Source organism: Gymnoscopelus microlampas, assembly GCF_963454915.1.
Source record: "Gymnoscopelus microlampas genome assembly, chromosome: 4".
In the NCBI taxonomy this organism is placed as follows: Eukaryota; Metazoa; Chordata; class Actinopteri; order Myctophiformes; family Myctophidae; genus Gymnoscopelus; species Gymnoscopelus microlampas.
The window spans coordinates 12549722-12562505 of record NC_139941.1 but is presented as its reverse complement, the minus strand read 5'-3'; the positions used below and the strand labels follow the sequence as shown (position 1 = coordinate 12562505).

The 12784-nt window shown below is 42.9% G+C and overlaps 1 protein-coding gene across 2 annotated transcripts in view; it reads right to left on the bottom strand.

Annotated features, from left to right (window-relative positions):
• rusc2 (RUN and SH3 domain containing 2) overlaps positions 1–12784 on the bottom strand; it is a 51951-nt gene that overhangs the window by 12365 nt on the left and 26802 nt on the right. Inside the window, exons 8-12 of one of the 2 annotated variants that reach the window (XM_084056288.1) lie at positions 4479–4646; positions 3550–3666; positions 2906–3145; positions 2197–2352; positions 1080–1295 (exon numbers count right to left, since the gene is read on the bottom strand). In XM_084056288.1, the coding sequence (XP_083912414.1) occupies positions 1080–1295; positions 2197–2352; positions 2906–3145; positions 3550–3666; positions 4479–4646 (897 nt within the window). The remainder of the gene's footprint in view (positions 1–1079; positions 1296–2196; positions 2353–2905; positions 3146–3549; positions 3667–4478; positions 4647–12784) is intronic. The other variant, XM_084056289.1, reaches the window with a different exon arrangement.

Here is a 12784-nt window from a genome sequence, read left to right as displayed (position 1 = left end):
GTGCAAAGCATAAATTTCCATTAGAATTGTAGAAGACGAAAGAGAAAAATCGGAAAACCAGAAAAGCTCATCAGAACGGAAACTATTTTGACCGATGATGGGTCGTGTTAGAATCGGAGTGAATTTGGCACGATTCCAAAAAAAGTTAAAAAGTATTTAAAAGTAGAAAAGTATTTCTACTATTTGTTTCCTAGCACAGCAGAAACAGAGAAACGGGCACAGAAGAACGATAAAGCCAGTAAATTGGCCTATAGGAAGTAGAGAAATTCAAATATAAAGACAGGTAGGTGAGAAGGTGCAGTGTTTGAACATGCTAAAAGAGTGCATTCATTGAACATCCTCGTGTTTTTGGTGAACAGTGATCTTAACGTATCCGTTTGCAATCGATGAATGTGTGCGTGAGCTAGAATGTGAGATAGCTAAACTAGCGTGGAATCAAATGGACCCTGACGGGTCCATTTGGTTCCATTTGTATACTATCAGAGTTAAAGGTTTCATGACATGCTGGTTTTACAAAACATTAAAGTCTTTATCATGGTCCTTCAAACTAAATATGTCAAAGGTTTTAACTGAAAAATCCACTCCAGTGAGGCATGGCAGGTTTTTTTAGCTGTGTTCTGAGGCTTTTTCAGCTGCAAAAAACAAACAAACATACATTTGCTTGCGGGTGTCGCTGTTGAGGAATTTCGCCTGTCAATCATCGCCTCCCCCCCCCCCCCCCAAAAGGGGCAGGCGAGGAGAGGGGCGGGCAGGAGAGGGGGCGAGATTAATGGACTTTGACATCAAAGTCCACAGGCCAAATCACAGCACTTTTCTGAGCCTGCTTATACAGAAAACCCCAGACCATAGAAAATCCACTGAATCTTCAATCAAAGTTCAGTTTTTTGGGGTGTAATTGAGGTCAGGGAACCCCCAAAAAACACCCCAAACAAAATAAAATAGAAATTCGATGTCATGAAACCTGTAAGGGGAGAACCGTCGATCTACAGCACACTATCACTACCACTGTGGGCAGCGGAGCGTTATCTTCTGCAAAGATCATAACCCGCACTACAAATGGACAATAGAAGAATGAGCACCATTGGTCCGACCCAGCAGCCCGAGGCTGGAAGAGGAGGAGACGGAGGGGAAGTCGAAGACGTTGCGTCTGGCTGACCGCTGCGCCCCGCTGCCGCCACTCCGGGGGGGCTCCAGGCTCACAGAGCCACCTGAGACCCTCTCCACCCTCTCCACCCCTAGAGGGTTTCGACGACGGTACTCCCTCCATTTCAGAGCCTGCGGTGACAGGTGGTGGGCTTTTTTTGGTGGTGGTGGGGGAGAGTGTGGTATAGGATGGATGGATGAATGAATAGGAGGATGGATGGATAGGATGATGGATGGATGGATGGATGGATGAAGGAGGTATGGTGAGAGACAGAGAATGAGAGGAATGGGAGTTTAGCCGTGGGGGGAAGAAGGAGCAGAAATGACAGGTATTCATGCGAGAGATGAAAAGCAAAGAGGAAAGAAAGAGAACGACAATTCTGTGATAAGCATTGGGGCTTCTCTGTCATACAGAATGAACAGTTTCCTTCCTTAAAATCCCTAGCAATCCCTGCAATTCCTTCCTAGGTTTTGCATCACATACATGGGATTGGAACCCAGATTGCAGCTTAAAGGTAGGAAATAATAACTACTACTGTTCTGACTAACAATGGCTCACTAAGCTACTGTAGCTCCAAAAAATAAAAAGTGACAAATTGTCCAATTCACTTATAGCACCAACAATCACTGAAATCCATCTCTTATAGAAAAGAAGGCAACATAGGAGAACAAAGATGAGTGGAAGTAGAAAAAGACAGCAGGGGTAGAGATCAACCAGATTTGTTAACTCTCTCTGTGCGTGTGTGTGTGTGTGTGTGTGTGTGTGTGTGTGTGTGTGTGTGTGTGTGTGTGTGTGTGTGTGTGTGTGTGTGTGTGTGTGTGTGTGTGTGTGTGCTTGCTTGTATTACTATAGTTGTGAGGGCCTCACAGTATAGTACAATTTGAGTCCTGGTCCTCCTTATTTTATGGTTACAAAAAAATATGTTTTAGAGAAAATGTGATGCGATTATTTCACATCAAACTGTTCATTTGGTGAGATGTCTCATTCATATTGGTGGATGATTTTATTCACTGTGAAAAATCAACCAAAACAAAACTTAAATAAGATTGTACCATTGTGTGTCCTGGCTCCGTCCAGCTGCTTTGAGGGTTCCACGCGTGCCAGGGGACTCAGGCTGTCACTGGGGACCCCCGTGTGGTGGCAACAGTGGCTCTGCACCGGCGGCAGCATGGGGGGCACCGCGCCTCTCTTCACACCCAGGGGCAGGGCTGTCAACATCAGGACATTTTAGTTGAAGATGTCGTACCGTTTAAAGGATCGCTTCACCCATTTTCAACCTATCTTCATGTAATTGGTCCTCAGTAAAGCTCATTATAATATGGTACCATATCCGTCTACTATGTGTCTCAGAACTGTCGTGTACTGATAATTGCAATTAAATGGTCGTTCACACAAACTACAACGACATCACATTCAACACAACGCCATCAAATAATTGGCAAAACATTCAAAATATACAACACTGTACTTGTAGATTATAATATATCGTTGCTGTCGGGCAGAAACCTCTAATCTCCTTTTTTTTTTTTATCGTAAATTAACGCCATACTTGATCATACTTCAGCGTCACACAAAAGCATCAAAAGCAGCAGATCCGCAAACAGCGTTTTGACAGGTTTCGAGCTTGTAGATCTGCTATGTTTTTATTTCAATCCTGAAAACTAACAGTTTCAGACATATGAGGTTTCCACCCGACAGAGACGATATATAACTCAGATATAACTGCGATCGAGCGGTTACGTAATCATTCATAAAGCTTACAGAGTGGCGGAGGTGGAGGAGTAAGGGGCTTGGCCGTGAGCGCGGGCGGGGGGGTGTGGAGGGGCATGAGGCCGGCCGACACGGGACAGGACAGGCTGCGGGGGGGCTGCTGGGGGCTGGGGGTGCAGGTGGAGCAGGTTCCAGAGCTGGAGCAGGGCGCCCCCTGGAGACGAACGGGGGAATAACTCCCCAGAGGCGAGGGTCGCACCGAGCCAGGCGGAGGGCCCGCCGCCGCTAGGCCTGCAACGATCATCAAAGTTTTAGTTGACGGTTATTTGTCACACAAATAATTGCGGTTAATAATTTGAAGGCGGGTGGATTGAGAACATTGGAACATATGAATAAAAGTTCCATTTCTGTCTGCATTAGCTTTGTAAACATCGGTCAAACATCACAAATTACTTAAGCATGTCAAACCAAATTAATCAAAATAAATAATGTACCACGGCCAGAACAGGCCGGATATTTAATAACTTTATACACTTTAAAACATTTCAAAGATAGCGGAAATAGCCAATCTACAGTACAAGCTATTTTCACAATTTTTCAAGAATTGTAAGGATTCTGACAATTACGCAAAAATAATTGTGAATATCTCAAATAATTGCGACCAGGTGATTATGTAATCATTGTGGCAGGCCTACCTGCCGCGGTGGTGCCCTGTTGGAATGTGTGCACGTTTTGGGCTGCGTCTTGGCTCTCCTCTCCGGCTCCCGGACCTCCAGAGACTCCCGAGGTTTTCCTGGGCTGCATCCCTGAGCCTAGTGACATCATCATTCATTAAATATTAGTTGACGAGTAATTGTCATGTAAATCAGTGGTTCTCAACCTGTGGGCCGTGAAGATATTGCAACTGGGCCCCCAAATAATTGCCAAAAAAACAAAGATTTATAACATTAACTGTTCTGTTTGCCTTCTAGGCCTTGCAGACAAAACTTGGATAAAACTTAGATATGACACATAACTTAAATATACAAAGAAGGAATGGCTGGTACCCATTAACAAAATAAACAATGTGCTAAGGCCATAGCAGGCCATGCATTTACTAAGTTTCTACATTAAAAAATGTTAAGAAATAGCTGAAATAGCCAATCTACTTGAAGATCAGCTATTTTCAACAGATACATTTCTACGTGAATGTAAGTCTTACAAAGGGAACACTTGTAACTCAAATCTTTGCTTCTCTTCTACCAATGTCTTCTAAATCAGTTTAGCTAAAACAGTTTTTTGAAAAAAACATATCAGTGGTGCTCAAACTTTGTCATGTCAAATACCCCCATTATTATATGTATTTGGCCACGGACCCCCATCTGAAAATATTTTGTTCCAGGGACCCCCAAAGAAGCAAAGATTTGAGTTAAAAAATGTGCTTAAAAAAACATATAATTCAAAGATTTGCAAACATGTTCAAAATATATTAAAAAATAGCAGATCTACAAGCTCATAGCACGGCACTCGGTGCCGCGCTATGAGCTTGTAGATCTGCTATTTTTTAATAGCCAAAGAAATCTAAAATGACACAGATGCGTTCCCGTATTGACTAGGTTAACGTAATATCTTGTGACAGGCCTACCTGAGGCAGCGTGGCCTGCGAACAGGGGCAGCAGGGCTTTGGGCTGGGGGGGCTTAGAGGCAAACTGATGGTGGAAGGTGAAGGGCTGGATAGGCAGGGTGGTGGGCCGCTGGTCCTTGCTGTAGCGGACCACCGGCTGACAGCCGTCTGATGAGCTGGACAGACCACCTGTTAGAGAGAGAGAGAGAGAGAGAGAGAGAGAGAGAGAGAGAGAGAGAGAGAGAGAGAGAGAGAGAGAGAGAGAGACAGAGACAGAGAGAGACAGAGAGAGACAGAGAGAAACAGCCAAGTCATGATTGAGAAAGCTTGCCCTTATCACACACAGCCAAGCTCCTGCTACACACACACACACACACACACACACACACACACACACACACACACACACACACACACACACACACACACACACACACACACACACAGCACAGCAGACCTCAAGACAGCCGTGCCGAAGAAAAACAGTAGATTAGAACCATACTTTTTCTGCAGCCCTTCTCTGTCACTGAACCAGTGCTGTGTGTGTGAGTGTGTGTATGTTTGTTTACAGCATGAGTTGGCGCATGTACCTCGGTGTAGGCGCTGTGTGAGTGACAGGAGCGTGTGTGACGTCGGGACACATTGCTCAAGATGTTGTTCTTGCGTGTCTCTGCAACACAGTGCAGTGACAGATTTCGGCCACAAGGGGCAGCATTGAGCTGCTGTGGCACAGACTCAACACGCCCAACTCTGACAGCTTGCATCAGCAAAGGAAAAACACTAGCTCTCTCTTTCTCTCTCTCCCTCTCACTCTCTCTCTGTTCAATTTATTGACATGACATGCTACTTTGTAACCTCAGGCACTTACCTATTACTTACAGTATATGCTGCTTTAGTGCTTTCATTGCATTGTTACGTCATGTACTGTACATTATCCTGTACATTCCTATTACTATAAATGCTGCTTCATAACCTCACATTATTACCTTTCTTATGAATGGAATATATTTGCATATATGACTTCAGTGTGTGTGTGTGTGTGTGTGTGTGTGTGTGTGTGTGTGTGTGTGTGTGTGTGTGTGTGTGTGTGTGTGTGTGTGTGTGTGTGTGTGTGTGTGTGTGTGTGTGTGTGTGTAGTATATGTCTTCACTCTACTCTGAACTTTTGAGTCCTTGACCTTGAGTATCTATTCTGTTCCGCTTGCTCTTCTTTCTATCTGAGGTTCGATCCCCGGCTCCCCCAGAGTTAAGGTTGTTACACACCGGCGAATATAGCGAATATACGCAAAATTCGGACTCGTTCCGAATAATTAAAAGACGCTTTTTCGCTTTTTCGCTCCATGTACGGAGCCATTGACTTTATAAGGTTTTTTTTTTAAAAACGCATTATTCGCACGAAAAGATCGCCCCGGTGTGTAAGGACCTTTAGTGTCGAAGTGTCCTTGAGCAAGACGCTGAACCCCTAATTGCTCCCGATGAGCAGGTTGGTGGCGCCTTGCATGGTTTCCTCCACCATCGGTGTGTGGATGTGTGTGTGAATGGGTGAATGGAATGCACAATCATTGTAAAGCGCCTTGGATAAAGGCGCTATATAAATGCACCATTTACCATTCATCTTCTTCCCCCTTCCTGAACACTACACACACACACAAGCTTGTACAAAAACGAAAGTTGCCCACTTGTCTACGCCTGTAAATCTGTGATGTGACAAATGCAGCTGATTCTGACTACATCTAGTCTTCAAAGTAACGGGGACCAAAGTTACTAATCCCACACTTGTTAAATACAATAGATATTATGAAAAGGTGATGTTTTAAAAATATATATATTGTTGCTGTCGGGCAAAAACTCTCCATCACTCTAAAAATCTCCATATTCTAACTTTTTGTGTTTTTTCATAAATCAACGCCCTACTTGATCATACTACAGCGTCACACAAAAGCATCAAAAGTAGCAGATCTACAAGCTCGTTTTGAGCTTGTCGATCTTCTACTTTTGCCATCTTTGAATTTGAATCCTGAAAAGCGACCGTTTTGGACATAATAAGGTTTCCACCCGACAGTTGACGATACAGTATATAAAACTTTAACCACTCGCCCATCTTTCCTCAGTTGGTCTTTAATATCTCTCAGCCTTTTCTCTCTGCTTACTGTACATCCCTCCCTCTTTCCTCCCTCCCTCTCCCTCTCTCTCTCTTCTCTCCAGCCTCTCCTATTTCATGGCGGTATCGATTAGCCAGCTAAGGGTTTCGCTGCTGGTGGCTCATCGCGTCACGTTAGCATCATTAGCCAGCCTTCTGAAGGGCTTTAGAGCAGTGGTTCTCAAAGCTCGGTCCGGGGACCCCCAGGGGTCCTTGAGGGGGTTCCATGGGGTACCCCAGCAAAATTAGTTAACCCATTTAGACCTGGAACGCATCTGTGTCATTTTTAGATTTGAGCTAAAAAGCATTATTTTACACTTTGGCTATTTTTGAGAAATCTTGAAAATGTGTGCAAATCTTTGAATATATATTAATTTAAAGCAAACATTAACTCAAATCTTTGCTTCTGGGGGTCCCTGGAACAAAATATTTTGAGATGGGGGTCCGTGGCCAAATTCATATCATTTTGGGGGTCCTTGACATGAAGTTTGAAAACCACTGATATAGAAACATACGTTTTTCAGAAAACTGTTGGGATTTGGAAGACATTTTGTAGAAACGGCTTCAGGTCTTAATGAGGATAACAGCTACTATTTTCAACACATCTTGGAACAAATAATGTGGAATATCTTAAAACATTTCAACAACACAAATCTTATAATAATAATAATTTGGGGGTCTTTGACATGAAAAAAATATGAGAGATTAGAGAGCTCAGCCGTTGGCTGTTTGCTGCAGTGAAATAGCAGCTGAACTGAAGAGCAGCTGAATGAATAATAAATGCTTTGCTATACTCGACAGCAGATCATTATGAATCACCACACGCTGTGTGTGGGTTTAAGAGTCCACCAAAGACTGTATGTGGTCCATATGGCACTGGCTCTCAAAGTGGAGTCCGGAGACCCACAGGGGTCCTCGAACGGTTAAATTGTTGATAGGAACCAAAATGGACCCCTGCAGGTCCGTAACTCTGAGAGTGTATAAATGGAACCAAACGGACCTGTAACACACTCAGAGCTAAATCAAATGTTGGGGATTTTACAGTGGCATCCCAGAGATATCAAATGAGGGGGGGGGGGGGGGGGGGGGGTCCGTGACCTGAAGCATATCAAACTGGGTGTTCTTGAAATGAAAACATTTGAGAATCATTGGCATATTTTCAAGGCTTTTTCACCCGTTAGGACCGGTTCTCTCTCTCTCAGATGAACACCTCTGCCTGTAGGCTACTCTGGCTGAACCAGGGCTGAGCTTAATTATGGGCCTGCATGGATGTCTCTATTCTATCTGTGTGTGTGTGTGTGTGTGTGTGTGTGTGTGTGTGTGTGTGTGTGTGTGTGTGTGTGTGTGTGTGTGTGTGTGTGTGTGTGTGTGTGTGTGTGTGTGTGTGTGTGTGTGTGTGTGTGCATGTCTCTCAGCCTATCTCTCTGTCTGTCTCTCTCTGGCTAACACTGTTCCCATTTGTAAATTATAAAACGATTCAGCTCTCTGCCACGCGCCAACAAGAGCTCTCTGATTCCACAGCGAACGCACGCATAAATTATACGCATAAGTTATTTTAATTTGTGGCCGTTGTATCCCTTCGCTCACATGAACCCTAGCGTCCCTAATTGAGATGAAGAGATTTGGGGTCCTATTCAGGACCACATGCCCACCCCTGCTACCGTTAAATAGGGAGAATTGGAGCTGCGCACCCCCTATTGTTATTCTAGCACCTGCTAGCACCTGCGCTCCCCGTCCCCCATTATGCCGACGCCGTTAGTTGCGCGTGGAGGTGTGCCCGTGGGCGTGTTGTTGCTATCTCCCCCACATTGCCATTCTCAACCCACACATGGGTACGGCTTGGGGAGGGGGGATAGTGGATTCTAAAAGCACCCGCCCGTTTCTCAAACCACCCGCCAAGTGCACACAGACACTGCAATGGCTTTATGCGTTGGACAATGAGCCCTGTTGCCATTCAGCCTTGAGAAATAAGCAACCGCATCTATGAAAACAAAAAGAAGCAACTATAAGGCCACATGAGCACTTCAAACTACTAACTAGAGCTTTCATATCCCCTAAATATTTTAGCCCGGCTCGACTAATAATTGACAAATTAGACCCAGCCCAGCCCGTCAGTCATTTTTCTAAAGAAGCTTAATTGCTGCATTAAATCTTGGTAATTCGTTCAGAACAGGAGTCATTCCACCCTCAACAGTCTATATTTTATTTAAAAAACAGCTTGGAGCAAATAGGGCTATATAAATATATACACTGCCCCATAACCATTTTAAGAATGATATTCGGTTATTACGAAATATACTTTTAATTGAGATATTTTCGTTTTTTCCATATTGCTGTCATGTCTTAAAAAAATCATGCTTTCAGCAAGCATAAGCAGTAAAAAAAACAGTTCGGATTACTTTGTTTGATGGGAAGGAGTTGCATGGAGTTTTTTTTTTTTTTCGTTGCCACTGTCGCAAAAATTGCTTGTTCAGGGTGGGATTGTTGGGTCTCTTCTCTACATGTAAAGTGTCTTGAGACAACTTGTTGTGATTTGACACTATAATAAAATTGAATTGAATTGAATTGACATCCAATGTTACCTCGTAGTCGTAGCCTACTGCCCGCCTGCTCTTGTCATTTGAAGAAATAATCCAATTTGTCTGAAGATCCATTCTATGTCATGTTGGTTTAAACTTTAAAGAGTGCCGCGCAGTGACAGAAAACAGCTGGCTGATTGATTGATTTGACCTACTTTTGCGCTTCTGCCCTGATGATTAATTATTTGGCAACAGCTGTGTAAGAGTATAACTATTTTAAATGGCTTTCATATACTATTGGAAAGCCGTTGCTTATTGGGACCACAATACGCTACAAATGAATTAATATATGAATTTATTTGGATTAAAAAAAAACGTCGACCCGGCCCAGCCGGTGCCGACGGGCCGGGTCCCGTTGGGTTTGGGCTAAAATCTTAAGCACTTACATTTTTTATAAGATGATCGGATCATCTAGTGTGATTTTCATTTTGGCTGCTGTCTCGTTAAACCCATGCTGCGGGTGAATATTATATTATATATATTATATTATTATTATTATATTCCCCACGTAAACGCTACGTTCATGTTTACTGTTAAAGGTTCTCAATCTTTTCAGGCCATCGACCCCCCAAAATAACCATATTTGAACTGGGGACCCCCCCCATTTTGTTTGACTCGGTTCCACAGATAAATATTGTGAAAATAGCCGATCTACAAGCTCTCAACGGTGGACGTGTTGCGAGCTTGTAGATCTGCTATTTTCAAATATTTTAGTACTTTTACTTTTGATACTTTAAGTAGCCTACATTTTGATGCCAATACTTTTGTACTTTTACTCAAGTAAATTTTGAATTCTGGACTTTTACTTGTAACAGAGTATTTCTATATTGCAGTATCGGTACTTTTACTTAAGTAAAGAATTTGAGTTCTTTTTCCACCACTGCATCCAACATACATGCGGCATCCAACATACAGAGCACACTGCTATTATAGCACCGGTTAAAAAAAAAGAAAAAAGACGCATTTTGTCATCGCATCGCACACTGCTCTACACACTCACACAGACACAAGCACGCAGAGATTTAGCTATTTTATGGATAGATATAGGCTATTAGATGTCATTAATTTATTTACCGCAATATTTCACCCGCGCTTTATCCGATATTAATTAATAATTATATTTGATTGACCCGAACCCACCCAAACCGCGGTTCGCAGCAATGTGTCTGGGTTTGAGAGGATATGATTGATGTAAACTTAAAGTGTAGCTCTGTTCGGGATTACTGAACAAAGGTGGATGATGAAAGATAACGGGAACAATATGGATGTATAAGTTAACTTTAACTGCGTCACTTCAGAGGAAACTATGGAGCAACTTCACACCCCTGTTTACACACCCCTGGAATCCATTAGAATGGTGGAAATAGAACAATAACAGCCAAAGTGAGTACATATCTTTCCTAAAACTGTCCCATTTATTATACCCATGTGCTACTGTATGTCAGTGTACCACCGCCCAGCCCTGTGGTCGACCAGCTGGAGGTCCATGGGTGCCTGTAGGAGCGTTGTGGCAACATGATGTAATTAATTATTTGGGAGCAGCCGGTGTGTACCAATAGTATAAATATTTTAAATGGCTTTAAGTTTCATAATACTATTCCGGATCTGACTAATATGACACGCTTATTGTTAACACAATAGGCTACACATTAATATAAAAATGTATTTGGATAAATAAAATAAAAAAGAAGGAAAACAAGCCCAATGTGGCTTATAATAATCAGACCAGGCAACAGTGCAGACGGGGAGATAGGCTAGAGCATATATTGGATCGGGGATGACGGGGATGACGGCTAGCGCAGTCTTCTCTTAAAGGCAATGGCTTCTGGCACGGTGATTGGTTTTATCATTGTAACGCCCAAACCACACCTATGCATAATGTAACGAGGAGCGCAGGTGTTTTGCGGGGCAACGCCTCTTGCCTAGTGCGCACTCCGAAACTAGCGGTTTGCTCAAAGTGCACGCTGAATAGGAGCCTTGGTGTAGAGGGAGAGAAGGATGGGACCAAGTATAGACCCTGAACACCGGTCAACGAAGTATATAAGACTGACTGGCACTGTTTTCAATGGGAACAGCTGGGACATTTGAGGACATTCCAATCCCAATCGTCCCCCAGTTCTTATGTGGAATCCCAAGCACTTCCTGTGAGTACTACACACTCAGTGTGTGCGCTACACATGTGTTTATGCAAGCAGAGTCATTCTACATGCCTGACAGGCCAGTTGAGAGAGTGCTTTATAAGGTGATGAATAACAGAAATACTGTATATCGTCGCTGTAGGGCCGATACCTTGCATCTCCGTATATATGTGTTTGCTTTATTCATAAATTAATGTATCAAATTGTCACGTATCCAAAAAAGACAATCCACAAGCTCACAACGCATCGTGACGTGTTGTGAGCTTATAGATCTGCTAATTTTGAACATTTTTGCATATCAATAATAAAAGAATACGCCCGCACACTGCCGAACTGCACGGTACAGGAGTAGATTTGTTGAAGGAGAAGCAACGTTTCGGTCACTGATAACCTTCTTCAGGAACATTTTTGCATAAAGCAGAGACACTAGGTTTAAAGTCTGCCTGTGGGTTTTATAAACATTTAACCAATGAAAAGTACTGTATTAAGTGTGTGTGTGTGACTAAATAGCCTGAAAATAACTACATTGTAGGGTCCGGGGACCCCCAGGGGTCCTTGGGGGGTACCCATCAAAATGAGCTAATATAGCTTCACAATCATGTTAACCACTTTAACCATATTATACTTTGGCTATTCAAAAATAGCAGATATACAAGCTCATAGCGCGGCACCGAGTGCCGCGCTATGAGCTTGTAGATCTGCTATTTTTGAAAAAAAACTTAAAATGTGTGCAAATCTTTGAATGTATATATTTTAAAGCGAACATTTTTAACAAAAATCTTTGCTTCTGGAGGTCCCTCAAACTATTTTTGAGATGGGGGTCCGCAGCTAAATACATATCAATTTGGGGGTCCTTGACATGAAAAAGTTTGAGAACCACTGCATTGGAGCAGGTTATTTTTTCCATTTTCTGAAAAGCAACGATTTTGGGCATACAAAGTTTGCTTCCCGACAGTGACGACACCCCCTGGCCTTACATACAGTAGCAAGCTGTTTCACATGCTGTGATGTGACCCATGCTGAGATCCTTATTATACACAGCCAGCTGACAGTTAGTATCGGCTAGGTTCTCAAGGAGGCTCAGCCACTTAGCATTCACGACCCACACCTGCTTGTGCCAACATGGGTTTTCTTTTAACCTCATGTGTCTGTTACTATATGCTGCTATTTTAACTGCCTCGTGCCATTGCCATTTCTTACTGTATGTATGTATCGTATGCATACACTGTATCTTTACTCATATCAGAAATGTCTATAATATCTGACCTGTTTTCCTTATTCTTATCTCTATTAGTCTTCTCTTTCCTGAAAACTACTGTGCAAATGATGACAAAGAATTTCCGCCACTTCTTTACACCTGCAAACCTGTGATGTGACAATAAAGTTGAAAGTCGATGGGTTGGAATCCAGTGCATGGAACTACTACTTTCTTGTAGAAATGAATCTTGTAGTGAAAATTTTAATAGGATAT